General features: G+C 54.8%; 1 protein-coding gene across 5 annotated transcripts; it reads left to right on the top strand.

Annotated features, from left to right (window-relative positions):
* Positions 1-8: 8 nt before the first annotated feature.
* Positions 9-27,297, top strand: pidd1 (p53-induced death domain protein 1). 5 transcript variants are annotated; one of them, XR_011182883.1, is made up of 17 exons: positions 9-463; positions 1,243-3,663; positions 4,731-5,144; positions 5,678-5,830; positions 6,994-7,048; positions 8,478-8,676; positions 8,785-8,937; positions 9,750-9,923; positions 13,397-13,544; positions 14,248-14,383; positions 14,464-14,614; positions 14,805-14,928; positions 16,425-16,540; positions 17,124-17,231; positions 19,021-19,205; positions 25,567-25,928; positions 26,043-27,297. XR_011182883.1 is itself a non-coding variant. In XM_069181513.1 (16 exons), exons 2-16 carry the CDS (start codon positions 1,407-1,409, stop codon positions 25,772-25,774), a joined length of 4,581 nt encoding a protein of 1,526 aa, XP_069037614.1. In that variant the 5' UTR covers positions 9-463; positions 1,243-1,406; the 3' UTR covers positions 25,775-27,297. The 5 variants fall into 5 exon arrangements, 2 of the variants coding, with proteins under 2 accessions (XP_069037614.1, XP_069037615.1); XR_011182885.1 differs by having other exon boundaries at positions 25,567-26,441; positions 26,629-27,297; XR_011182884.1 differs by having other exon boundaries at positions 25,567-26,441; positions 26,572-27,297.

Below are 27,297 nucleotides of genomic sequence, written 5' to 3'. Positions count from 1 at the left end.
GCCATCTTGGCTCCCGTGTGAGTTCTGTGGCGTTTCCCTTCCTAGGGAGAGGCTGCAACTGGTATTACAGTTTATTTTCTCAGTTCTTTTATTTAAGTTTTAAAATAACCCTTTGTTAAAAAAATACTCGTAGAGATATGTAACCCGGGCGAACTTAGTAACAGAATGCACACATTTGTTTGGTCTGCCAGGTCCCTAGGCTTCCTGGCTGATTTGTATCCGTTCTGAGCGCTGGTTTCCGGAAGGGTCTGTGCTCCTGCAGAGTACAGTGCTGGCAGCTATCAGGGCCGGGCTGAGTCTGGCACGGCATGAGTGCGCTGTCCCTTTAAGAGCCGTCCCGCCCCAGCGCTGAGTTTGGCGCCCCTTCAGGGAGAGTGGCTGAGAGAGAGGAAGACAGACGGGGCACACAGACGCCGGACCCCCAGTATCCCGGCAGCAGCCGCAGGCGTGGCGGGTAGTGCAGGTATTTACACAAATAACATCGGTGTACAGCAAATGTAACAGCGGTCATAGTTACTGAACTGCACAGTGCCGGACTGTACTGTACCATACACAACTGTACTGTGCTACACCGCCCACTCCACAGTGCCGGACTGTACTGTACCATACACAACTGTACTGTGCTACACTGACCACTCCACAGTGCCGGACTGTACTGTACCATACACAACTGTACTGTGCTACACTGACCACTCCACAGTGCCGGATTGTACTGTACCATACACAACTGTACTGTGCTACACTGACCACAGTGCTGGACTGTACTGTACCATACACAACTGTACTGTGCTACACTGCCAACTCCACAGTGCTGGACTGTACCATACACAACTGTACTGTGCTACACTGCCAACTCCACAGTGCTGGACTGTACCATACACAACTGTACTGTGCTACACTGACCACAGTGCTGGACTGTACTGTACCATACACAACTGTACTGTGTTACACTGACCACAGTGCTGGACTGTACTGTACCATACACAACTGTACTGTGTTACACTGACCACAGTGCTGGACTGTACAGTACCATACACAACTGTGCTGTCCCACACTGACCACAGTGCCGGACTGTACTGTACCATACACAACTGTACTGTGCTACACTGACCACAGTGCTGAACTGTACTGTACCATACTTTATTTCTGTAGTGTATATATTATTACTGTGTGCTGTGTTGTTCAATTGCTTTCACTCTAACAAGCTGTACTGTACCCTCTCTCCTCTTTCACCTGTTTCAGTGGAGAGGCTGGGCTGCCTGCCCAGGCTTGCCCGTTTCCAATAGCAACAGTGAGCGATGGCACACCAGGGAGGGTGCAGACCGCGAAAGAGAATGCGAGACAGACGGACCGTCGCCCCACCCGCGCTGTGACACTGGGAGGCTGTAACACCCCTCTGCATCCTCATGGACCACAGCACACAGAGCAGAGAGGGGTCAGAGGAGCAGAGAGGAGAGAGGAGGCACACGGCCGGGCTGATAAAGAGGAGAGAAGGGTCGGAGGAGCAGAGAGGAGAGAGGAGGCACACAGCTGGGCTGGAGGAGAGCAGAGAGGAGTTGGAGGAGCAGAGAGGAGAGAGGAGGCACACAGCTGGGCTGGAGGAGAGCAGAGAGAGGTTGGAGGAGCAGAGAGAAGAGGGGAGGCACACAGGCGGACTGATAAAGAGGAGAGAAGGGTCGGAAGAGCAGAGAGGAGAGAGGAGGCACAAAGCCGGTCTGGAGGAGAGTAGAGAGGGGTTGGAGGAGCAGAGAGGAGAGAGGAGGCACACAACCGGGCTGGAGGAGAGCAGAGAGGGGTCGGAGGAGCAGAGAGGAGAGAGGAGACACACAGCTGAGCTGGAGGAGAACAGAGAGGGGTCTGAGGAGCAGAGAGGAGAGAGGAGGCATACAACTGGGCTGGAGGAGAGCAGAGAGGGGTCAGAGGAGCAGAGAGGAGAGAGGAGACACACAGCTGGGCTGGAGGAGAGCAGAGAGGGGTCTGAGGAGCAGAGAGGAGAGAGGAGGCACAAAGCCGGGCTGGAGGAGAGCAGAGAGGGGTTGGAGGAGCAGAGAGGAGAGAGGAGGCACACAACCGGGCTGGAGGAGAGCAGAGAGGGGTTGGAGGAGCAGAGAGGAGAGAGGAGGCACAAAGCCGGGCTGGAGGAGAGCAGAGAGGGGTTGGAGGAGCAGAGAGGAGAGAGGAGGCACACAACCGGGCTGGAGGAGAGCAGAGAGGGGTTGGAGGAGCAGAGAGGAGAGAGGAGGCACACAACCGGGCTGGAGGAGAGCAGAGAGGGGTTGGAGGAGCAGAGAGGAGAGAGGAGGCACACAACCGGGCTGGAGGAGAGCAGAGAGGGGTTGGAGGAGCAGAGAGGAGAGAGGAGGCACACAACCGGGCTGGAGGAGAGCAGAGAGGGGTTGGAGGAGCAGAGAGGAGAGAGGAGGCACACAACCGGGCTGGAGGAGAGCAGAGAGGGGTTGGAGGAGCAGAGAGGAGAGAGGAGGCACACAACCGGGCTGGAGGAGAGCAGAGAGGGGTTGGAGGAGCAGAGAGGAGAGAGGAGGCACAAAGCCGGGCTGGAGGAGAGCAGAGAGGGGTTGGAGGAGCAGAGAGGAGAGAGGAGGCACACAACCGGGCTGGAGGAGAGCAGAGAGGGGTTGGAGGAGCAGAGAGGAGAGAGGAGGCACACAACCGGGCTGGAGGAGAGCAGAGATGGGTCGGAGGAGCAGAGAGGCGAGAGGAGGCACACAGCCAGGCTGGAGGAGAGCAAAGAGGGGTCCGAGGAGGAGAGAGGAGAAAGGAGGCACACAGCTTGGCTGGAGGAGAACAGAGAGGGCTCGGAGGAGCAGAGAGGAGAGAGGAGGCACACAGGCGGACTGGAGGAGAGCAGAGAGGAGTTGGAGGAGCAGAGAGGAGAGCGGAGGCACACAGCCGGGCTGATAAAGAGGAAAGAAGGCTCAGAAGAGCAGAGAGGAGAGAGGAGGCACACAGCTGGGCTGGAGGAGAGCAGAGAGGGGTCTGAGGAGCAGACAGGAGAGAGGAGGCACACAGCTGGGCTAGAGGAGAGCAGAGATGGGTCGGAGGAGCAGAGAGGAGAGAGGAGGCACACAGCCAGGCTGGAGGAGAGCAGAGAGGGGTCGGAGGAGCAGAGAGGAGAGAGGAGACACACATCCAGGCTGGAGGAGAGCAGAGAGGGGTATGAGGAGCAGACAGGAGAGAGGAGGCACACAGCCGGGCTGATAAAGAGGAGCGAGGGGTCGTCCGAAGAGCATCAGGGCGCAGAAGAGGGGAGAGCGATAGAGGAAGTGCAGCCGCTGGGCCCGGGACCAAGCAGGCAGACAGCGGGAGACACGCAGAGGGTCGGGAGCAGAGGAGCTGGCAGCCAAGGCCCTGCATGGCAACAGGAGGGGGGAGATGGGGTGTCTGCCCATCCATGTCTCTCAGCCCCTTCCTCCCTGTGTGCCGCCCCTCCTCCTCCTCTCGCCGCGCTGCTGGCAGACACCAGACTGACGCTGGACGTGTTCCCCAGAGGCGCAGTGCTGCTGTGCGGCCTGTGGGAGGCGCTGCAGGGAGCAGTGAGCAGGGTGGAGTTTCTGCGGCTGGGCTCCGAGGAGCAGGAGGGGCTGGACAGAGCTCTGACAGTCATCGGCCAGCTCTCCCGGCTCAGGTCCCTGTCGATACGAGGTACTGTCTCCCCCACACTCTCAGGGGGCTGTGTCTCTGTGTCTCCCTGTGTCTGTGTATCTCAGGGGGCTGTGTCCCCTTGTGTCCCCTTGTGTCCCCTTGTGTCCCCATGTGTGTCTCTGTGTGACTGTGTGTGTCTCTGTGTGTCACAGTGTGACACAGTGTCTCTGTGTGACTGTGTGTGTCTCTGTTTGTCACAGTGTGACACGGTGTCTCTGTGTGAAACAGTGTGTCTTAGGGCGCTGTGTCGCCATGTGTCGCCGTGTCGCCGTGTGACTGCGTGTGTCTCTGTGTATCTCAGGTGGCTGTGTCCCCGTGTGTGTCTCTGTGTGACTGTGTGTGTCTCTGTTTGTCACAGTGTGACACGGTGTCTCTGTGTGAAACAGTGTGTCTTAGGGCGCTGTGTCGCCATGTGTCGCCGTGTCGCCGTGTGACTGCGTGTGTCTCTGTGTATCTCAGGTGGCTGTGTCCCCGTGTGTGTCTCTGTGTGACTGCGTGTGTCTCTATGTGTCTCTGTGTGTCACAGTGTGACACAGTGTCTCTGTGTGACTGTGTGTGTCTCTGTGTGTCACAGTGTGACACAGTGTCTCTGTGTGACTGTGTGTGTCTCTGTGTGTCACAGTGTGACACAGTGTCTCTGTGTGACACAGTGTGTCTCAGGGGGCTGTGTGTCTCTGTCTCAGGGGGCTGTGTGTCTCTGTCTCAGGGGGTTGTGAGTCTGTGTGTCTCAGGGGGCTGTGAGTCTGTGTGTCTCAGGGGGTTGTGAGTCTGTGTGTCTCAGGGGGCTGTGAGTCTGTGTGTCTCAGGGAGCTGTGTGTCTCTGTCTCAGGGGGCTGTGAGTCTGTGTGTCTCAGGGAGCTGTGTGTCTCTGTCTCAGGGGGCTGTGAGTCTGTGTGTCTCAGGGAGCTGTGTGTCTCTGTCTCAGGGGGCTGTGAGTCTGTGTGTCTCAGGGGGCTGTGAGTCTGTGTGTCTCAGGGGGCTGTGTGTCTCTGTCTCAGGGGGCTGTGTGTCTCTGTCTCAGGGGGCTGTGTGTCTCTGTCTCAGGGAGCTGTGTGTCTCTGTCTCAGGGGGCTGTGTGCGGGACAAGTTGGGGTCCCCCCAGCCAGGCCAGCTGTCCTCCCTCCCGGACTCCTTGGGCTCCCTGTGCCTCCTGACTCACCTGGACCTCAGCTTCAACCAGCTGGCCTCCCTGCCAGCCTGCCTGCGTGCGCTGCCTCGGCTCTCCCACCTGCTGCTGGGGCGCAACGCGCTGTCCTCGCTGCCCGACTGGCTCGGGGCGCTGCGCTCCCTCAGCTCCCTCTCGCTCATGGGCAACCGCCTCACCGCCGTCCCGCCCAGCCTGGGCCAGCTGGGGGCGCTGCAGAGCCTGGACCTGTCCCACAACCAGCTGGAGGCTCTGCCCCCCGAGGTCGGAGCTCTGGAGCGACTCAATCACTTGGAGCTGTCCTGCAACAGGCTGACCGAGCTGCCGGACACTCTGGGTACGAGTCTGGGGGTGAGGAGGGGAGCTGTCCTGCAACAGGCTGACCGAGCCGCCGGACACTCTGGGTACGAGTCTGGGGGTGACTGAGCTGCCGGACACTCTGGGTACGAGTCTGGGGGTGAGGAGGGGAGCTGTCCTGCAACAGGCTGACCGAGCCGCCGGACACTCTGGGTACGAGTCTGGGGGTGACTGAGCTGCCGGACACTCTGGGTACGAGTCTGGGGGTGACCGAGCTGCCGGACACTCTGGGTACGAGTCTGGGGGTGAGGAGGGAGGGCTGTCCTGCGACAGGTGAACTAAGTCACCTCCTCTCTCCAGATTTCTCCTGTTCTCTCTTGTCTTCCTCTCTTCTCCTCCTCTTTCCTGTCCTCAGTCCCTCCTGTCCTCTGTCCCAGGAACTGTCCTGTCTCTCAGGAGACTGGTGCTCCACAGTAACAGTCTGTCCTCTGTCCCAGGATCTGTCCTGTCTCTCAGGAGACTGGTGCTCCACAGTAACAGTCTGTCCTCTGTCTCTCCTGTCCTCTGTCCCAGGGTCTGTCCTGTCTCTCAGGAGACTGGTGCTCCACAGTAACAATCTGCACTCTGTCCCCTCCTGTCTGCTCCTGAGACCTGACCTTGAACTTGACCTCCGCAACAACCCTCTGGGGCGCCCCCCAACTCCAGCCAGCCCCCCATCTTCCAGTGGTGAGACCTGGTTCACATGCATTTTAATTAATCTGGTTAAGATCTGTGTGTTCCCCAGCTGTAATGTGTGAGTAGACTGTGTGCAGTGTTCTGTGTGTTCCTCAGTTGTGTATTAATAGTCAGTGAGCAATGTGTGGGTATATGTTTTATGTAGGGATCTGTGTTCCTCAGTTGTATGTTACTGGTGAGTGACTAATGTGTGAGTAGATTGTGTAATGATCTGTGTGTTCCCCAGCTGTGTGTTAATAGCAGGTGAGTAATGTGTGAGTAGAAAGTGTAGTGGTCTGTGTGTTCCTCAGTTGTGTGTTAAAGGTTAGTGAGTAATGTGTATGTCTTTTATGTAGGGTTCTGTGTTCCTCAGTTGTGTTTCAATGGTGAGTGAGTAATGTGTGAGTAGATTGTGTAATGATCTGTTCCTCCATTGTGTGTTAAAGGGGAACAGCAGCCCCAGTTTCTCAGACTGGTTATCTCATAGCAAAATAATTTAATTGACAAATTTAAAATTAAGCACAAAATTGTGAACTTTGTGAAAGTGCTGTGTCACCATGTTGTCGCAAACTTGTATTCGAGATGCCTTGAACCGTAACGTGAGGCGGCCCTTCCTGCTCCCCAGTCCCCGTGCCGATTGGCGTCCTGTGACGTGCGAGTGAATAAGTACAGGTTGTGCAGCAGATATTTCAGCTCAGAAACGTTCCAACATGATCCGCAGGCAGAGTCAACAAGCGGTAGATGCTTTTACAGTGGAGCGATATTTCTGTGGGCCTGAACGAGACGTGTTCACAAGCCTGCTGGTGTTCAGTGTAATGGGGCCTCACCTCACCGGGATTGTTGCCTCGTTTGAATCACAGGACAGGGCGCTGCGCACACCTGGAAGTTATTCTGTGGTGTAAATTGCAGGTTTTACCAGTTGCTGTCTGCTTTTGACTTTTATTGTGGTTTGAAGAGCACTCATCAATGCTGATTCCATGTTATAAACATAACATTGCAGATCTCTTTAATAGTTTAAGTAGACTTTGTGTAATAATCTGTGTTCCCCAATTGTGTGTTAATAGTATGTGAGTAACCTGTGAGTAGACTGTGTGTAACGATCTGTTTCCTGATTGTGTGATAATAGTGTGAGTAACCTGTGAGTAGACTATGTGTAATGATCTGTGTTCCCACAGTTCAATCAGAGAGCGTGAAGTTGCCTGAACTCCACCTGGGACCCAACCAGCACAGGTCAGTATGCATCTCCTCTGTGTCTCTTGCTGCTGTAGCAGTGGGGCTGTACGGTGACTGTACTCTCCTCTGTGTCTCTCGGTGCTGTAGCAGTGGGGCTGTACGGTGACTGTACTCTCCTCTGTGTCTCTCGGTGCTGTAGCAGTGGGGCTGTACGGTGACTGTACTCTCCTCTGTGTCTCTCGGTGCTGTAGCAGTGGGGCTGTACGGTGACTGTACTCTCCTCTGTGTCTCTCGGTGCTGTAGCAGTGGGGCTGTACGGTGACTGTACTCTCCTCTGTGTCTCTCGGTGGTGTAGCAGTGGGGCTGTACGGTGACTGTACTCTCCTCTGTGTCTCTCGGTGGTGTAGCAGTGGGGCTGTACGGTGACTGTACTCTCCTCTGTGTCTCTTGCTGCTGTAGCAGTGGGGCTGTACGGTGACTGTACTCTCCTCTGTGTCTCTTGCTGCTGTAGCAGTGGGGCTGTACGGTGACTGTACTCTCCTCTGTGTCTCTCGGTGGTGTAGCAGTGGGGCTGTACGGTGACTGTACTCTCCTCTGTGTCTCTCGGTGGTGTAGCAGTGGGGCTGTACGGTGACTGTACTCTCCTCTGTGTCTCTCGGTGCTGTAGCAGTGGGGCTGTACGGTGACTGTACTCTCCTCTGTGTCTCTCGGTGGTGTAGCAGTGGGGCTGTACGGTGACTGTACTCTCCTCTGTGTCTCTCGGTGCTGTAGCAGTGGGGCTGTACGGTGACTGTACTCTCCTCTGTGTCTCTCGGTGCTGTAGCAGTGGGGCTGTACGGTGACTGTACTCTCCTCTGTGTCTCTCGGTGCTGTAGCAGTGGGGCTGTACGGTGACTGTACTCTCCTCTGTGTCTCTCGGTGCTGTAGCAGTGGGGCTGTACGGTGACTGTACTCTCCTCTGTGTCTCTCGGTGGTGTAGCAGTGGGGCTGTACGGTGACTGTACTCTCCTCTGTGTCTCTCGGTGCTGTAGCAGTGGGGCTGTACGGTGACTGTACTCTCCTCTGTGTCTCTCGGTGCTGTAGCAGTGGGGCTGTACGGTGACTGTACTCTCCTCTGTGTCTCTCGGTGGTGTAGCAGTGGGGCTGTACGGTGACTGTACTCTCCTCTGTGTCTCTCGGTGCTGTAGCAGTGGGGCTGTACGGTGACTGTACTCTCCTCTGTGTCTCTCGGTGCTGTAGCAGTGGGGCTGTACGGTGACTGTACTCTCCTCTGTGTCTCTCGGTGCTGTAGCAGTGGGGCTGTACGGTGACTGTACTCTCCTCTGTGTCTCTCGGTGCTGTAGCAGTGGGGCTGTACGGTGACTGTACTCTCCTCTGTGTCTCTCGGTGCTGTAGCAGTGGGGCTGTACGGTGACTGTACTCTCCTCTGTGTCTCTCGGTGCTGTAGCAGTGGGGCTGTACGGTGACTGTACTCTCTGTCTCCAAGTTTCTCTGTGTGCCAGGAAGGATGCCACGTGTTCCTGCCTGGTGGGGCGGAGCTTGTTTTCCCTCGGGATGCAGTCTCCATGGTAACAGTGCAGTGGGCGGAGCGGAGACCTCACAGGAAGTGGGTGTGGTTGGAGGATCACGACATCCTGCTCAGCCGTGCGCTGGAGCTCCGCCCCCATGGCACTGCCTTCCAGAAGGTCAGCGAGGGGTCAGAGGTCTCCTGTGGGGTTGACATGAAGCAGAGCTCCTTCTCTGTGAGGGTGTTGCCAGCGCTGTGAGTCACTCAGTCCGTTGCTCTGTCTCAGCCCGTGGAGGTGTGCCTGCCCTTCTCACGCCCCCCTCATGCTCCGGGGAGGGAGGTGCTGATCCGGCGCTTTGACGGCTCCACCTGGACACAGTTGCACACCACGACCAGGAGGGGGAGCCGCGGCGCGCAGACCGACCGCCACCGAGCCAGAGTACGACACAAGCTCTGCTCTCCAGGAGCAATCACATGGGTGACTGTGTGTCTGCTCTGTTCAGCCTTAGTCCTGCTTCTCTGTGATGTCTGTCCTGTCTCACTCCTCCTCCCAGCTCTCCAGTCTGTGTGTGTGTCTCTCCAGGTAGTGTGCTGCTCACTCTCCCAGCTCTCCAGTCTGTGTGTGTCTCCAGGTAGTGTGCTGCTTACTCTCCCAGCTCTCCAGTCTGTGTGTGTGTCTCTCCAGGTAGTGTGCTGCTCACACTCCCAGCTCTCCAGTCTGTCCCTCTCTCCAGGTAGTGTGCTGCTCACTCTCCCAGCTCTCCAGTCTGTGTGTGTGTCTCTCCAGGTAGTGTGCTGCTCACTCTCCCAGCTCTCCAGTCTGTGTGTGTCTCCAGGTAGTGTGCTGCTTACTCTCCCAGCTCTCCAGTCTGTGTGTGTGTCTCTCCAGGTAGTGTGCTGCTCACTCTTCCAGCTTTCCAGTCTGTGTGTGTCTCTCCAGGTAGTGTGCTGCTCACTCTCCCAGCTCTCCAGTCTGTGTGTGTGTCTCTCCAGGTAGTGTGCTGCTCACACTCCCAGCTCTCCAGTCTGTCCCTCTCTCCAGGTAGTGTGCTGCTCACTCTTCCAGCTCTCCAGTCTGTGTGTGTGACTCTCCAGGTAGTGTGCTGCTCACTCTCCCAGCTCTCCAGTCTGTGTGTGTGTCTCTCCAGGTAGTGTGCTGCTCACTCTCCCAGCTCTCCAGTCTGTGTGTGTGTCTCTCCAGGTAGTGTGCTGCTCACTCTCCCAGCTTTCCAATCTGTGTACCCTCTCCAGGTAGCGTGCTGCACAGTCTCCCAGTTCTCCTGGTTCCTTGTCCTTTCCTGCCTGCTGGAGGACAGTTGCTCTGTCCCACCACAGGGGGCGCTGCTGCTGTCCAGTGTCGACCCCAGGATCAAGGTCACCTTCACCCCCCGATCCACCCTGCAGACGCGCATGGTCAAGCTGCAGGTGCGAAGGAGGGACAGAGTGACAGAGAGTGTTCTTCTCCTCAGGACCTGCAGGTGTTGCTGTCTGAGCTGAGGGAGAGAGTGCCTATATGGCAGTGAAGTGTGGGGTCCCCTCACAGACCACGATTACACTCAATGGGACAAACACCCCACAGAAACTCTGCACATGGAGATCTGTAGAAACATCCTCCGTGTGCAGAGAAAAACACCTAACAACGGGTGCAGGGCCGAATTAGGCCAGTACCCACCATTGATAATAATAATAATAATAATAAACTTTATTTTATATAGCGCCTTTAAAGGTGGCTTCTCAAAGCGCTTTACAGGATGACAATAACAATAAATAAGAAGACTACAACAATAAATAAGAAAATTTCACAAGACAGGACACAATTATAATTACAACAATACAACAATAAAAATAGAGGAGACCGTGGAAGATGGTATTAAGAAGAGCATAGGGGTGAAGAATGGAACCAGTTAAGTACAGGCTTTTCTGAAGAAGAAGGTTTTGAGTCTGGATTTGAAGGAGTTTAGAGAAGGTGACTCTCTAATATCCTTGGGCAAAGAGTTCCAGAGCTTGGGGGCATAGCAGGAGAAGGCCCTGTCGCCCATACAATGTAGACGGGCTTGGGGGACAGTAAGGAGGGCAGAATTTGAAGAGCGGAGGTTGCGAGGTGGGGAGTAGGGCGATACAAGTTCAGACAGGTATTGAGGTGCCAAGCCATGTAAAGCCTTGTAGGTGAGCATGAGGATTTTAAAGTCTACGCGGAATTTGACCGGAAGCCAGTGCAAGGACTCCAGGATAGGAGTAATGTGAACACTTGCACTAGACCTGGTCAGGATTCTGGCTGCTGAATTTTGGACATACTGCAGCTTGTTCAGAGTTGATTTAGATACCCCAGGGAGTAGAGCATTGCAGTAGTCAATTCGGGAGAATACAAATATGTTGATCAGCTTTTCAGCCACAGTTAATGATAGCATAGGGCGTAGTCTTGCGATATTTCTAAGGTGAAAAAAAGATGTTTTGACAGTATGCTGTATATGTGGGTCGAATGTTAAGCCAGAATCGAATATAACCCCAAGGTTTTTCAATTTTGATTGAAGTTCTAGTACAGAGCCATCTACAGACAGGACTGGCTTTACGAAGTTGATGGGGGGTACCAATAAGCATGACTTCAGTCTTGTCACAGTTAAGATGAAGGAAGTTTTGAGTCATCCAAATTTTTATGTCAGAGATGCAATTAGATAGAATAGAGACAGCCACGTCAGTGTCGGGTTTGGTATGGATGTATATTTGAGTATCGTCAGCGTAAAAATGAAAGCTGAGGCCATGTGATCTTAAAAGCTGACCAAGTGGGAACATGTAAATGCTGAAGAGCAAGGGGCCCAGTATTGAGCCCTGGGGGACACCAGACTTGACAAGACCAATTTCAGACCTGTACCCATTGAGAGAGACAAAGTGACAGCGATCAGTGAGGTAAGACTTAAACCATTTGAGGGCAGTGTCAGAGACTCCAAACACAGTCTCGAGACGAGAAAGCAAGATGTTATGGTCAACAGTGTCAAAGGCAGCACTGAGATCAAGAAGGATGAGTATGGAAAGAGAACCAGAATCAGAAGCTATTAGGAGATCGTTGGTGACTTTGACTAGGGCGGTTTCTGTGCTGTGAAGTTGACGGAAGCCAGATTGGAGGGGTTCGAAAAGGTTGTTTGTCATGAGGTGGTTATGTAACTGAAGTGTGACAGCACGTTCTAGAATTTTAGAGAGAAAGGGTAAGTTGGAGATGGGGCGAAAGTTGTTAAGATTGTCGAGAGCCATGTTAGGCTTCTTTGGCACTGGGGTAATAGCAGCAGTTTTGAGGACCGTTGGTACAATGCCGGTTCTCAAGGATTCGTGTATTATATTGAGGACAATGGGACAGAGAGAAGAGAAACAGGACTGGAATAAAGTGGTGGGAATGGGATCTAAAATAGATGTGGTGGGTTTCATGCGCGTAACTAGTTTGTTTAGGGATGCTGAGTCAAGAAGAGAGAAGCTGGAGAGACGGGAACCAGAGAAGTTGGATGAGGAGGGAGGAGGTGTGGAAATTATATCCGTAGTGGAGAGAATGTGATGCCGGATGTTGTCAATCTTAGAACTAAAGAAATCTAAAAATGTGTTGCAAAGTTGTGATGAGGTAGGTAATGTGGTGGGGCAGTTTGGCTTGAGCAGTCTGTTGATGGTGGAGAAAAGATGTCTGGGATTGTTTTGGTGATTTTCAATGATGTGAGAGAAGTAGGTGGATCTAGCAGACTCTATAGTAACCTTATAATCAGATAAGTAATCTCTCCAGGCCTGATAATGTACATTGAGGCCGGAAAGACGCCACCTATGCTCAAGTTTGCGAGAGGCTGCCTTCATGGAACGCAGATGGTCATTGTACCAGGGGGCAGGGCGAGAGAAGGAGATGGTTCGAGTTTTTAAAGGAGCAAAGGTGTCGAGGGTAGATAAAACACACAGAAAAGAGTATTAAAGCATTGGCTACACCTAAAAAACAGCGACCAAAATTCCTACCACCACAAAGCCCTGCAGAGCCAAGAGCTGAGCCCAAAACAGAGCCCCCTGAGCCAGCTGGTCCTGAGGCTCACTGACCTGAGTCACACCGACACTAACCAGCCTCAGGACAGCACTGCTAGAGCACCACAACTCAGATTCAACCACATTACAGCACAGATAAAACAGCAATATTTCACACACTGACACACACACAAACACAACATAAACTGGAATGCTACAGAACCCTAAACAGACAATACACACTAGCCGAATATTTGACCAAGAAAAGAAACAACAAACAGAAACAGACCCTGACGAAGTACAGGCTCAGTGACCACAGCCTGGCCACAGAAACTGGGCAACACAGGCAGACCTGGCTGCCCAGAGAGGACAGGCTGTGCTCCCACTGCCAGCGGGGAGAAATAGAGACAGAGGTGCACTTCCTACTGCACTGTGACAGATACTCTGGGATTAGAGAAACATTCTTCCCTAAACTCAGAAATCTAGTCCCAGAGTTCCCACACCTGCCAGGGGGAGGGAACTCAGCTGAACTGGCAGCCCAGTATGTGATCTGTCACAGCCTGAGGAACAATGAGCCTGTCTCTCAATAATATTAATAATAGAATAATTATTAATTGTTGTTATTAATAATAATACAGTGTGTGATCTCCTGTCCCAGCCTGAGGAACAGTGAGTCTGTCTTTCAATAATGTTCCATATGTTTATATATAAATGTTTTATGATGTGTCTATATTGTCTGTAGATCTTATGTTAATAGTATTTGTTTTGCTTTGGCGACACTGATTTATTCATTGGTCATGCCAATAAAGCACCTTGAATTGAACTGAAGTGAATTGAGATTGTTGTTCTCCGCAGCACCTGCAGGGGGTGCTGTCTAAGCTGAGGGAGAGTAAGAAGTCTGTGGTTCTCCTCAGGTATTGAAGGTGGGGCTGTCTGAGCTGAGGGAGCTGACTGGAGACCCACAGGCCAGCTGCAGCCCTTTGGTCCGCCTTTCACAGAGCACCTTGGACACCTTCCTGCTGCCGGTCAGGGTACAGATCCCGCTGCCCCCTGAGGTAACAGGTGAGGCTGTTACTCCTGGAATAACCCGATCACACAGTGTGCAGGAGTCCAGCCTGCAGCTGTGAGGCTGTGTGTGTCAGGCTGTGCAGGACTGTGAGCTCCTGACAGGCCCTGCAGCTCTCTAGCTGGGTGTGACTGTGTGCAGGAGTCCAGCCTGCAGCTGTGAGGCTGTGTGTGTCAGGCTGTGCAGGACTGTGAGCTCCTGACAGGCCCTGCAGCTCTCTAGCTGGGTGTGACTGTGTGCAGGAGTCCAGCCTGCAGCTGTGAGGCTGTGTGTGTCAGGCTGTGCTCAGCTGTGCTGGCCTGTGAGCTCCTGACAGGCCCTGCAGCTCTCTAGCTGGGTGCGACTGTGTGCAGGAGTCCAGCCTGCAGCTGTGAGGCTGTGTGTGTCAGGCTGTGCAGGACTGTGAGCTCCTGACAGGCCCTGCAGCTCTCTAGCTGGGTGTGACTGTGTGCAGGAGTCCAGCCTGCAGCTGTGAGGCTGTGTGTGTCAGGCTGTGCAGGACTGTGAGCTCCTGACAGGCCCTGCAGCTCTCTAGCTGGGTGTGACTGTGTGCAGGAGTCCAGCCTGCAGCTGTGAAGCTGTGTGTGTCAGGCTGTGCTCAGCTGTGCTGGCCTGTGAGCTCCTGACAGGCCCTGCAGCTCTCTAGCTCGGTGTGTGTCTGTGAGTTGTGTTGAGAGCTGTGCCGGCCTGTGTCTCCAGGCCACTCACTGGATCGCTCCTGTCTGTACCTGCTCCACGGAGACCCGGCCTCACGCACCTGGACGGACGTCACTGCGCAGGTGGGCCTGCAGCTCACGCAGCTGTACGCCCTCTTCAGCATCTCCCACTTCTCCTGGTGTGTGCGCGCTGTCCCGCCGCCGCCGCCGCCGCCGCCCTGCAGGGGGCGCCCCTGACTGCTGTCTGTCGCTGCCGCAGGTACTGGCTGTGGTACACCACGCGGCGTTGTGTTGGCGGGGTGGTCCGCCGGGTTTACGAGCGGCTCCGCATGTTCCGGGTTCAGTTCCTGGTTCTGCAACGGAAGAGCGACCCGGAGCAGGTCCTGCTGCAGTGTCTTCCCTCACAGAAGGTGCTGTCTGTCTGTGTGTCTGTGTGTCTGTGTGTCTGTGTGTCTGTGTGTCTGTGTGTCTGTGTGTCTGTGTGTCTGTGTGTCTGTGTGTGTGCGTGTCTATGTGTCTCAGGGAGCTGTGTGTCTGTGCGTGTCTGTGCGTGTCTGTGTGTGTCTGTGTGTGTTGACTGTTGCTCGGACTGTGTTGCAGGTGGAGAGCACACTGCAGTCCCTCTCTGAGTTGTATGACGGCCCCAGGCCCTCTGACCTGTGTGAGCTGCTGGAGGGGGAGCAGTTCTTTGCTGGGTTCGAGAGAGGCCTTGAGATCAGCTCAGGTGAGTCACAGCACACAGCACACAGCACACAGCACTCCCCCTGCTGGACACTGCCCCTGGGACACTCCCCCTGCTGGACACTCCCGCTGGGACACTCCCCCTGCTGAACACTGCCCCTGGGACACTCCCGCTGGGACACTCCGCCTTGGATGCCCCATGCTGGACACTCAAGTTCAAGTTCAAGTTTATTGTCATTGTACTCATATACAGGTATATGGTATGATGAAATGCTATTTAGCTAGCACTCAGACAATAAGTAGTACAAAAAACAAGAATACAATTGTATAAGAAAAGAAAGACAGAGGCAACAGGCAGTGTGCAAAACAACAAAAAGGTAACAGGTAATGTGCAAAACAACATCAGATGTGCAAAAACATGCATCAACAGAATGAAATAAAGGATCGAAAGTTATGGGGAGTGAGCTTTTTACACTCCCTGTGTGTGTCTCCTGTTCTCTTCTCTCCCTGCCCGTCTGTGTGTCTCCTTTTATCTTCTCCTCTCCCTGCCCCTGTGTGTGTGTCCGTCTCTCTTTTCTCCTCTCCCTGCCCCTGTGTGTTCCTCCTGATCTCCTCTCCCTGCCCCTGTGTGTTACTCCTCTTCTACTCTCTCTGCCTGTGTCTCTCCTGTTCTTTTCTCCTCTCCCTCCCCCTGTGTGTGTCTCCTGTTCTCTTCTCTCCCTGCCCCAGTGTGTGTCTCCTGTTCTCCTCTCCTCCCCCTGCCCGTGTGTGTGTCTCCTGTTCTCCTCTCCTCTCCCTGCCCCTGTGTGTGTCTCGTGTTCTCCTCTCCTCTCCCTGCCCCTGTGTGTGTCTCGTGTTCTCCTCTCCTCTCCCTGCCCCTGTGTGTGTCTCGTGTTCTCCTCTCCTCTCCCTGCCCCTGTGTGTGTCTCGTGTTCTCCTCTCCTCTCCCTGCCCCTGTGTGTGTCTCGTGTTCTCCTCTCCTCTCCCTGCCCCTGTGTGTGTCTCGTGTTCTCCTCTCCTCTCCCTGCCCCTGTGTGTGTCTCGTGTTCTCCTCTCCTCTCCCTGCCCCTGTGTGTGTCTCGTGTTCTCCTCTCCTCTCCCTGCCCCTGTGTGTGTCTCGTGTTCTCCTCTCCTCTCCCTGCTCCTGTGTGTCTCGTGTTCTCCTCTCCTCTCCCTGCCCCTGTGTGTGTCTCGTGTTCTCCCCTCCTCTCCCTGCTCCTGTGTGTGTCTCGTGTTCTCCTCTCCTCTCCCTGCCCCTGTGTGTGTCTCCTGTTCTCCTCTCCTCTCCCTGCCCCTGTGTACGTCTCCTGTTCTCCTCTCCTCTCCCTGCTCCTGTATGTGTCTCCTGTTCTCCTCTCCTCTCCCTGCCCCATTGTGTGTTGTAACCTGTGGTCAGTTCAGTGCAGTGGACTGGACTGCTGCTGAACAAGTGAAGCTGAGGCAGTTATGCCACCTTGTGGTCATCCAGTGTCATCTTCTCCGTTGATGTTGAGCAACAGCTCCAGTGTCAGTGAACCCTCATTGTTTCCTCTCTGTCAGAGCGGCCGGACTGCGTGGGAGGCAGGCTCTCATTCGTCTTCTACTCTCACCTGAAGAACCACAAGGAGGTGTACATCTGTCCCAGCCAGGACCAGCAGGAGCCAGTCCGGGGGCAGGTAGGAGCAGGGCCCTCTCTCCTCTCTCCTCTCCGTCTTAAATAACAGTGAGATTATGCCGAAATCCAATGACAATAGGCAGAAAATGACAGATGAATGAGTTCTCAGTGACCTCTCCCATCCCTCTTTCTGTCCTCTTTCTCTCCCAATCCTTTGTTAATAATGAGAATAATAATAATAATAATAATAATAATAATAATAATAATTTTACTACTACTACTATTATTATTATTATTATTATTATTATTATTATTATTATTATTATTATTACTATTGTGACAGGAGATCACACACTGTATTATTATTATTGAGAGACAGGCTCACTGTCTGTTCCTCAGGCTGGGACAGGAGATCACACACTGTATTATTATTATTGAGAGACAGGCTCACTGTCTGTTCCTCAGGGTGGGACAGGAGATCACACACTGGGCTGCCAGTTCCCTCCTCCCTCTCCCAATAGGATTGGGACTTGTGATTCTGGCAGGTGTGGGAATTGTGGGATTAGATTTGTTTAATTTAGAGCGGAATGTTCTCTCTGATCCCAGAGTATTTTTCAGTCTTTAATCTCTCTCCCGTCTCTCAGGTGTCCTTCTACCGCGGGGAGGTGCCCAGCTCTGTGCCACAGGACGCTGCCCAGAAGAGGAAGGGTCCTGACAGCCAGTGGCTCGCTACCCTGCCGCTGAGACTGCCTGTGAGCAGGACAGGGCACAGGGCTGTCCTGGCAGGGGGAAGGGAGGAGGAGAGAGGGTGTCTCAGGCAGGAGGGTGACGGGAGGAGAGAGGGTGTCTCAGGCAGGAGGGTGATGGGAGGAGAGAGGGTGTCTCAGGTAGGAGGGTGACGGGAGGAGAGAGGGTGTCTCAGGCAGGAGGGTGACAGGAGGAGAGAAGAGAGAAGAGAGGGTTTCTCAGGCAGGAGGGTGACGGGAGGAGAGAGGGTGTTTCAGGCAGGAGGGTGACGGGAGGAGAGAGGGTGTCTCAGGCAGGAGGGTGACGGGAGGAGAGAGGGTGTCTCAGGCAGGAGGGTGATGGGAGGAGAGAGGATGTCTCAGGTAGGAGGGTGACGGGAGGAGAGAGGGTGTCTCAGGTAGGAGGGTGACGGGAGGAGAGAGGGTGTCTCAGGCAGGCGGGTGACAGGAGGAGAGAAGAGAGGAGAGAGGGTGTCTCAGGCAGGAGGGTGACGGGAGGGGAGAGGGGAGAGGGTGTCTCAGGTAGGAGGGTGACGGGAGGAGAGAGGAGAGAGGGTGTCTCAGGCAGGAGGGTGATGGGAGGAGAGAGGGTGTCTCAGGCAGGAGGGTGACAGGAGGAGAGAAGAGAGAAGAGAGGGTGTCTCAGGCAGGAGGGTGACGGGAGGAGAGAGGGTGTCTCAGGCAGGAGGGTGACGGGAGGAGAGAGGGTGTCTCAGGCAGGAGGGTGACGGGAGGAGAGAAGAGAGGAGAGAGGGTGTCTCAGGCAGGAGGGTGACGGGAGGAGAGAGGGTGTCTCAGGCAGGAGGGTGACAGGAGGAGAGAAGAGAGGAGAGAGGGTGTCTCAGGTAGGAGGGTGACGGGAGGAGAGAGGGTGTCTCAGGCAGGAGGGTGACAGGAGGAGAGAAGAGAGGAGAGAGGGTGTCTCAGGCAGGAGGGTGACGGGAGGAGAGAAGAGAGGAGAGAGGGTGTCTCAGGCAGGAGGGTGACGGGAGGAGAGAAGAGAGGAGAGAGGGTGTCTCAGGCAGGAGGGTGACATGAGGAGAGAAGAGAGGAGAGAGGGTGTCTCAGACAGGAGGGTGACGGGAGGAGAGGAGAGAGGGTGTCTCAGGCAGGAGGGTGACAGGAGGAGAGAAGAGAGGAGAGAGGGTGTCTCAGACAGGAGGGTGACGGGAGGAGAGAGGGGAGAGGGTGTCTCAGGCAGGAGGGTGACAGGAGGAGAGAAGAGAGGAGAGAGGGTGTCTCAGACAGGAGGGTGACAAGAGGAGAGAGGGGAGAGGGTGTCTCAGGTAGGAGGGTGACGGGAGGAGAGAAGAGAGGGTGTCTCAGACAGGAGGGTGACGGGAGGAGAGGAGAGAGGGTGTCTCAGGCAGGAGGGTGACAGGAGGAGAGTAGAGAGAGGGTGTCTCAGGTAGGAGGGTGACAGGAGGAGAGGAGAGAGGGTGTCTCAGGTAGGAGGGTGACAGGTGGAGAGAAGAGAGGAGAGAGGGTGTCTCAGGCAGGAGGGTGACATGAGGAGAGAAGAGAGGAGAGAGGGTGTCTCAGACAGGAGGGTGACGGGAGGAGAGGAGAGAGGGTGTCTCAGGCAGGAGGGTGACGGGAGGAGAGAGGGTGTCTCAGGCAGGAGGGTGACGGGAGGAGAGAGGGTGTCTCAGGCAGGAGGGTGACGGGAGGAGAGAGGGTGTCTCAGGTAGGAGGGTGACGGGAGGAGAGAGGGTGTCTCAGGTAGGAGGGCGACGGGAGAACAAAAGGGAATTTTGGTCACAGCTGCTTTCTCTCTCTCTCTCGGGGAGTACAGTCCAAGCAGTGCACTGAGGATGAGTCCCTGCTGCCCCCCCTGAACCTGGGGGACCCCGAGAGTGGCTACCTGACTGAAGCCAACCTGCTGGCCATCTCCCTGCGCATCTCGCAGGACTGGAGAACCATCGGCATCAACCTGGGTTTGAGCTACCAGCAGCTGGACCGGATACAGTACCGGCACAGGTGAGCGCCTCCCTGCAGCACAGTACAGGTGAGCTGTAGCGCCTCCCTGCAGCGCAGTACAGGTGAGTTATAGCGCCTCCCTGCAGCACAGTACAGGTGAGCTGTAGCGCCTCCCTGGAGCACAGTACAGGTGAGTTATAGCGCCTCCCTGGAGCACAGTACAGGTGAGCTGTACCTCCTCCCTGGAGCACAGTACAGGTGAGCTGTAGCTCCTCCCTGGAGCACAGTACAGGTGAGTTATAGCGCCTCCCTGCAGCACAGTACAGGTGAGCTGTAGCGCCTCCCTGCAGCACAGTACAGGTGAGTTATAGCGCCTCCCTGCAGCACAGTACAGGTGAGCTGTAGCTCCTCCCTGGAGCACAGTACAGGTGAGTTATAGCGCCTCCCTGCAGCACAGTACAGGTGAGCTGTAGCGCCTCCCTGCAGCACAGTACAGGTGAGCTGTAGCGCCTCCCTGCAGCACAGTACAGGTGAGTTATAGATCCTCCCTGGAGCACAGTACATGTGAGCTGTAGCTCCTCCCTGGAGCACAGTACAGGTGAGTTATAGCGCCTCCCTGCAGCACAGTACAGGTGAGCTGTAGCTCCTCCCTGGAGCACAGTACAGGTGAGTTATAGCGCCTCCCTGCAGCACAGTACAGGTGAGCTGTAGCTCCTCCCTGGAGCACAGTACAGGTGAGCTGTAGCTCCTCCCTGGAGCACAGTACAGGTGAGCTGTAGCGCCTCCCTGCAGCACAGTACAGGTGAGCTGTAGCGCCTCCCTGGAGCACAGTACAGGTGAGTTATAGCGCCTCCCTGGAGCACAGTACAGGTGAGCTGTACCTCCTCCCTGCAGCACAGTACAGGTGAGCTGTAGCTCCTCCCTGGAGCACAGTGCAGGTGAGTTATAGGGCCTCCCTGCAGCACAGTACAGGTGAGCTGTAGCGCCTCCCTGCAGCACAGTACAGGTGAGCTGTAGCGCCTCCCTGCAGCACAGTACAGGTGAGTTATAGATCCTCCCTGGAGCACAGTACATGTGAGCTGTAGCTCCTCCCTGCAGCACAGTACAGGTGAGCTGTAGCTCCTCCCTGCAGCACAGTACAGGTGAGCTGTAGCTCCTCCCTGGAGCACAGTACAGGTGAGTTATAGCGCCTCCCTGCAGCACAGTACAGGTGAGCTGTAGCTCCTCCCTGGAGCACAGTACAGGTGAGTTATAGCGCCTCCCTGCAGCACAGTACAGGTGAGCTGTAGCTCCTCCCTGCAGCACAGTACAGGTGAGCTGTAGCTCCTCCCTGCAGCATAGTACAGGTGAGCAACAGTACTTTCCTGCAGCGCAGTACAGGTGAGTTATAGCTCCTCCCTGGAGCACAGTACAGGTGAGCAACAGTACTTTCCTGCAGTGCAGTACAGGTGAGCTATAGCTCCTGAGAGAGAGATTGAGAGGAGAGGGAGATTGAGTGTATTACATAATTACAGTATATCTAACCAAGCTAAATAACAGCAAACAGAAAAAGACATTGAGAAAGTACAGGCACAGTGACCACAGCCTGGCCATAGAAACTGGGCGACACAGGCAGACCTGGCTGCCCAGAGAGGACAGGCTGTGCTCCCACTGCCAGCGGGGAGAAATAGAGACAGAGGTGCACTTCCTACTGCACTGTGACAGATACTCTGGGATTAGAGAAACATTCTTCCCGAAATTCAGAAATCGAATCCCAGAGTTCCCACACATGCCAGACTCACAACGGGTCCCAGTCCTACTGGGAGAGAGAGGAGGGAACTCAGCTGAACTGGCAGCCCAGTATGTGGTCTCCTGTCCTGTAACTGACACACTAACATACCAACTGACATTCTGACAGTGATTGACACAGTAATTGACACAGTGACACAGCCTGAGGAACAGTGAGCCTGTCTCCCAATAATACTCCATATGTTTACAGTATATGTAAATATTTTATTATATCAGGTGGGTAGCTGCGTCAGCATGCGTAGGCTGCAAAGGAACAAGTAATAGGTTTATTCCATACTGAAAAAAAGAAGAAAGAGAACACAACGTTTCGGCCGTGGAGCCTTCTTCAGGTGTGACACCTGAAGAAGGCTCCACGGCCGAAACGTTGTGTTCTCTTTCTTCTTTTTTTCAGCATGGAATAAACCTATTACTTGTTCCTATTTTATTACATGTCTTTGTTGTAAATGTCTGTAGATTTTTTTATTTTAATTTTATTTTTATTTGCTTTGGCAACACTGATTCTACTTATCAGTCATGCCAATAAACCACCTTGAATTGAACTGATTGAGGGGAGGGAGAGGAGAGAGTGATTGAGGAAAGAGAGAGGAAAGGGATATCAAAAGGACCAAATTCTTCACCCAAGGCCGTGGGGTGAGACAGGGCTGCAGCCTGAGCCCAACACTGTTCAATATCTATATCAACGAATTAGCAGGAATGTTGGAGCAGTCTGCAGCTCCTGGTCTCACACTACTTGACACAGAAATCAAGTTCCTGCTCTATGCAGATGACCTGCTCCTGCTGACGCCCGCAGAACAGGGGCTGCAGCAGAACCTGGCACTGCTGGAGCAGTACTGTCAGACCTGGGCACTGCCAGCCCATCTGGACCCAGAACAGGGGCTGCAGCAGAGCCTGGCACTGCTGGAGCAGTACTGTCAGACCTGGGTGCTGACAGTCAATCTGGACCAGAGTTATGGTTTTCCAGAAGAAAGCCAGACCTCAGGGAAACAGGTACAAATTCACAGTCAACAACAACACATTGGAACACACATCCAGCTACATATATCTCTGTCTCACCATCAGCTCATCTGGGAGTTTTGACCTGGCAGTGAAGGCACTGAGGGAGAAGGCACTCAGGGCTTTCTACATAATAAGAAGGAGGCTCTTCAACATTAACCCACCAACAAGAATCTGGCTCCAAATATTTCAAAGTGTAATCCAACCCATTGCCCTATACGGCAGTGAAGTGTGGGGTCCCCTCACAGACCAGGATTACACTCAATGGGACAAACACCCCACAGAAACTCTGCACATGGAGATCTGTAGAAACACCCTCCATGTGCAGAGAAAAACATCTAACAACGGGTGCAGGGCCGAATTAGGCCAGTACCCACTATTGATAAACATACAGAAAAGAGTATTAAAGTATTGGCTACACCTAAAAAACAGCGACCAAAATTCCGACCACCACAAAGCCCTGCTGAGCCAAGAGCTGAGCCCAAAACAGAGCCCCCTGAGCCAGCTGGTCCTGAGGCTCACTGACCTGAGCCACACCGACACTAACCAGCATCAGGACAGCACTGCTAGAGCACCACAACCCAGACTCAACCACATCACAGCACAGATCACACAGCAATATCTCACACACTGGGACACACACACACAAACACAACATAAACTGGAATGCTACAGAACCCTAAACAGACAATACACACTAGCCGAATATTTGACCAAGATAAGAAACAGCAAAAAGAAACAGACCTTGACAAAGTACAGGCTCAGTGACCACAGCCTGGCCATAGAAACTGGGCGACACAGGCAGACCTGGCTGCCCAGAGAGGACAGGCTGTGCTCCCACTGCCAGCGGGGAGAAATGGAGACAGAGGTGCACTTCCTACTGCACTGTGACAGATACTCTGGGATTAGAGAAACATTCTTCCCTAAACTCAGAAATCTAGTCCCAGAGTTCCCACACCTGCCAGAATCACAATGGGTCCCAATCCTACTGGGAGAGGGAGGAGGGGACTCATTTGAACTGGCAGCCCAGTATGTGATCTCCTGTCACAGCCTGAAGAACAGTGAGTCTGTCTCCCAATAATGCTCCATCTGTCTACAGTATATGTAAATATTTTATGATATGTCTTTGTTGTAAATGTCTGTAATATGTCAGAGGGGAAGGGGATAGAGGAGAGAGAGAGGGAAGAGAGAGGAGAGAGAGAGGGAAGAGAGAGGAAGAGTGAGGGGAGAGAGAGAAGAGGGAGATTAAGGGGAGAGAGGGGAAGGGGATTGAGGGGAGGGAGAGGGAAGAGAGAGGAAAGAGTGATTGAGGGGAGAGAGAGGAGAGTGATTGAGAGGAGAGTGAGAGGAGAGGGGGATTGAGGGGAGAGAGGAGAGGGGGATTGAGGGGAGAGAGGAGAGAGTGATTGAGAGGAGAGTGAGGAGAGGGAGATTAAGGGGAAAGAGGAGAGAGAGGGATTGAGAGGAGAGAGGAGATAGAGGCAGGAGAGGAGACAGATGGAGGAGGGGAGGAGGCCTGCAGATGACTGTGAGTCATCAACACAGACATCTGGGATTCTGCAGGGATGATTATCAGCAGGCAGGACAGTAACACAGCAGAGAGCTGTGTGCTAGGAGTCTGGACAGGAGCAGAGAGCTGTGTGCTGGGAGTCTGGACAGGAGCAGAGAGCTGTGTGCTGGGAGTCTGGAGAGGAGCAGAGTGCTGTGTGCTGGGAGTCTGACTGGAGAGGAGCAGAGAGCTGTGTGCTAGGAGTCTGGACAGGAGCAGAGAGCTGTGTGCTAGGAGTCTGGACAGGAGCAGAGAGCTGTGTGCTAGGAGTCTGGACAGGAGCAGAGAGTTGTGTGCTAGAAGTCTGGACAGGAGCAGAGAGCTGTGTGCTGGGAGTCTGGACAGGAGCAGAGAGCTGTGTGCTGGGAGTCTGGACAGGAGCAGAGAGCTGTGTGCTGGGAGTCTGACTGGACAGGAGCAGAGAGCTGTGTGCTAGGAGTCTGGACAGGAGCAGAGAGCTGTGTGCTGGGAGTCTGGACAGGAGCAGAGAGCTGTGTGCTGGGAGTCTGACTGGACAGGAGCAGAGAGCTGTGTGCTGGAAGTCTGGAGAGGAGCAGAGAGCTGTGTGCTGGGAGTCTGGACAGGAGCAGAGAGCTGTGTGCTGGGAGTCTGGACAGGAGCAGAGAGCTGTGTGCTAGAAGTCTGGACAGGAGCAGAGAGCTGTGTGCTGGGAGTCTGGACAGGAGCAGAGAGCTGTGTGCTGGGAGTCTGGACAGGAGCAGAGAGCTGTGTGCTGGGAGTCTGACTGGACAGGAGCAGAGAGCTGTGTGCTGGGAGTCTGGACAGGAGCAGAGAGCTGTGTGCTGGGAGTCTGACTGGACAGGAGCAGAGAGCTGTGTGCTAGGAGTCTGGACAGGAGCAGAGAGCTGTGTGCTAGGAGTCTGGACAGGAGCAGAGTGCTGTGTGCTGGGAGTCTGACTGGAGAGGAGCAGAGAGCTGTGTGCTAGGAGTCTGGACAGGAGCAGAGAGCTGTGTGCTAGGAGTCTGGACAGGAGCAGAGAGCTGTGTGCTGGGAGTCTGGACAGGAGCAGAGAGCTGTGTGCTGGGAGTCTGGACAGGAGCAGAGAGCTGTGTGCTGGGAGTCTGACTGGACAGGAACAGAGAGCTGTGTGCTGGGAGTCTGGACAGGAGCAGAGAGCTGTGTGCTGGGAGTCTGGACAGGAGCAGAGAGCTGTGTGCTAGAAGTCTGGACAGGAGCAGAGAGCTGTGTGCTGGGAGTCTGGACAGGAGCAGAGAGCTGTGTGCTGGGAGTCTGGACAGGAGCAGAGAGCTGTGTGCTGGGAGTCTGACTGGACAGGAGCAGAGAGCTGTGTGCTGGGAGTCTGGACAGGAGCAGAGAGCTGTGTGCTGGGAGTCTGGACAGGAGCAGAGAGCTGTGTGCTGGGAGTCTGGACAGGAGTAGAGAGCTGTGTGCTGGGAGTCTGGACAGGAGCAGAGAGCTGTGTGCTAGGAGTCTGACTGGACAGGAGCAGAGAGCTGTGTGCTAGGAGTCTGGACAGGAGCAGAGTGCTGTGTGCTGGGAGTCTGGACAGGAGCAGAGAGCTGTGTGCTGGGAGTCTGGACAGGAGCAGGGAGCTGTGTGCTGGGAGTCTGGACAGGAGCAGAGAGCTGTGTGCTGGGAGTCTGGACAGGAGCAGAGAGCTGTGTGCTGGGAGTCTGGACAGGAGCAGAGAGCTGTGTGCTGGGAGTCTGGACAGAAGCAGAGAGCTGTGTGCTGGGAGTCTGGAGAGGAGCAGAGTGCTGTGTGCTAGGAGTCTGGACAGGAGCAGAGAGCTGTGTGCTAGAAGTCTGGACAGGAGCAGAGAGCTGTGTGCTGGGAGTCTGGACAGGAGCAGAGAGCTGTGTGCTGGGAGTCTGACTGGACAGGAGCAGATTGCCGTGTACTGGGAGTCTGGACAGGAGCAGAGTGCTGTGTTCTGGGAATCTGGACAGGAGCACAGTGCTGTGTGGAACAGAGAAAACTGTGAGGGGACCCAACACTTCAGTACCTCTCTCTCTCCTCCCTCTCTCCTCTCCCCTCCTCTCCTCCTCTATCCCCCCTCTCTCCTCCCCTCTCTCTCTCCTCCTCTCCTCCTCTCTCCTCTCTCTCAGGGATGACCTGGGTGCTCTGGTCCTGGCCATGCTGTTCCAGTGGGCGCGCAGCGAGGGGGCGGGGCCGGGGGCGGTGCCTCGCCTCGTGGCGGCAATGAAGGAGAGCGGCAGGGAGGACGTTGCCGCGGAGATCGAGGACATCGTGCGTCTGGGAACGCGCAAATACCACGATTCCCTGCGGCGTGTGGGGCTGCAGGCTGGACAGTAGAGGACAGTGAGACCTGCTCCTCGGAGCTTCACTGTGACCCGCTGACCTCCGGCCAGCTCACCAGGACACGAGACACTGAGCTCTGACTGACCATCAGGTGACCCTCTGGCTAGGATACCTGGACAGGAGACACTGAGCTGTGACTGACCATCAGGTGACCCTCTGGCCAGGACACCTGGACAGGAGACACTGAACTGTGACTGACCATCAGGTGACCCTCCGGCCAGCTTACCAGGACACGAGACACTGAGCTGTGACTGACCATCAGGTGACCCTCCGGCCAGCTCGCCAGGACACGAGACACTGAGCTGTGACTGACCATCAGGTGACCCTCTGGCTAGGATACCTGGACAGGAGACACTGAGCTGTGACTGACCATCAGGTGACCCTCTGGCCAGGACACCTGGACAGGAGACACTGAACTGTGACTGACCATCAGGTGACCCTCCGGCCATCTCGCCTGGACACGAGACACTGTGCTGTGACTGACCATCAGGTGACCCTCTGGCTAGGACACCTGGACAGGAGACACTGAGCTGTGACTGACCATCAGGTGACCCTCTGGCTAGGACACCTGGACAGGAGACACTGAGCTGTGACTGACCATCAGGTGACCCTCTGGCCAGGACACCTGGACAGGAGACACTGAGCTGTGACTGACCATCAGGTGACCGGCTGAACCTCCGGCCAGCTCACTTGGACACGAGATACTGAGCTGTGACTGACCAGCCAGTGACCGGCCAAACCTCCGGCCAGCTCACCAGGACACGAGACACTGAGCTGTGACTGACCATCAGGTGACCCTCCGGCCAGCTCGCCAGGACACAAGACACTGAGCTGTGACTGACCATCAGGTGACCCTCCGGCCAGCTCGCCAGGACACGAGACACTGAGCTGTGACTGACCATCAGGTGACCCTCCGGCCAGCTCGCCTGGACACGAGACACTGAGCTGTGACTGACCATCAGGTGACCCTCCGGCCAGCTCGCCTGGACACGAGACACTGTGCTGTGACTGACCATCAGGTGACCCTCTGGCTAGGACACCTGGACAGGAGACACTGAGCTGTGACTGACCATCAGGTGACCCTCTGGCCAGGACACCTGGACAGGAGACACTGAGCTGTGACTGACCATCAGGTGACCGTCTGGACTCTGTATTTAAATACCTCTAAAAGCTGGACAAAGACACGTTAGAGTTGTCCGGGACTCTGGGAACAGGAGCATTTGACCATGTGTGAATGAGAGCAGTCCAGAAGACTCCTACTCCAGAGCACGTAGATCCACTCCAGGGTTTACCAGCAGCTGGGGATGGACATTTCTATCTGGTGCGCTGGGAGTCTGGACAGGAGCAGAGAGCTGTGTGCTGGGAGTCTGGACAGGAGCAGAGAGCTGTGTGCTGGGAGTCTGGACAGGAGCAGAGTGCTGTGCATTCTGTATGTGGTCTGAATTTTTTTACCAGGACTGATAAAAGTTGGAGGCCATGATGTAAGATTGGAAATAAAGTTACAATGTACCACTGAA

This window comes from Lepisosteus oculatus, chromosome 21, assembly GCF_040954835.1.
Source record: "Lepisosteus oculatus isolate fLepOcu1 chromosome 21, fLepOcu1.hap2, whole genome shotgun sequence".
Classification (NCBI taxonomy): domain Eukaryota; kingdom Metazoa; phylum Chordata; class Actinopteri; order Semionotiformes; family Lepisosteidae; genus Lepisosteus; species Lepisosteus oculatus.
The sequence above is the reverse complement of the archived record's forward strand: the minus strand, read 5'-3'. Positions and strand labels throughout refer to the sequence as shown.

What these genes read in the sequence shown, in the direction of transcription:
- pidd1 (XM_069181513.1), top strand. Translation starts at nt 1,407, where the DNA reads ATGGACCACAGCACACAGAGCAGAGAGGGGTCAGAGGAGCAGAGAGGA. An exon ending in ATGGCACTGCCTTCCAGAAG is followed by an intron (nt 8,677 to 8,784) that starts GTCAGCGAGGGG and finishes GCTCTGTCTCAG; the next exon opens with CCCGTGGAGGTGTGCCTGCC. An exon ending in GCTGCCCCCTGAGGTAACAG is followed by an intron (nt 13,545 to 14,247) that starts GTGAGGCTGTTA and finishes CTGTGTCTCCAG; the next exon opens with GCCACTCACTGGATCGCTCC.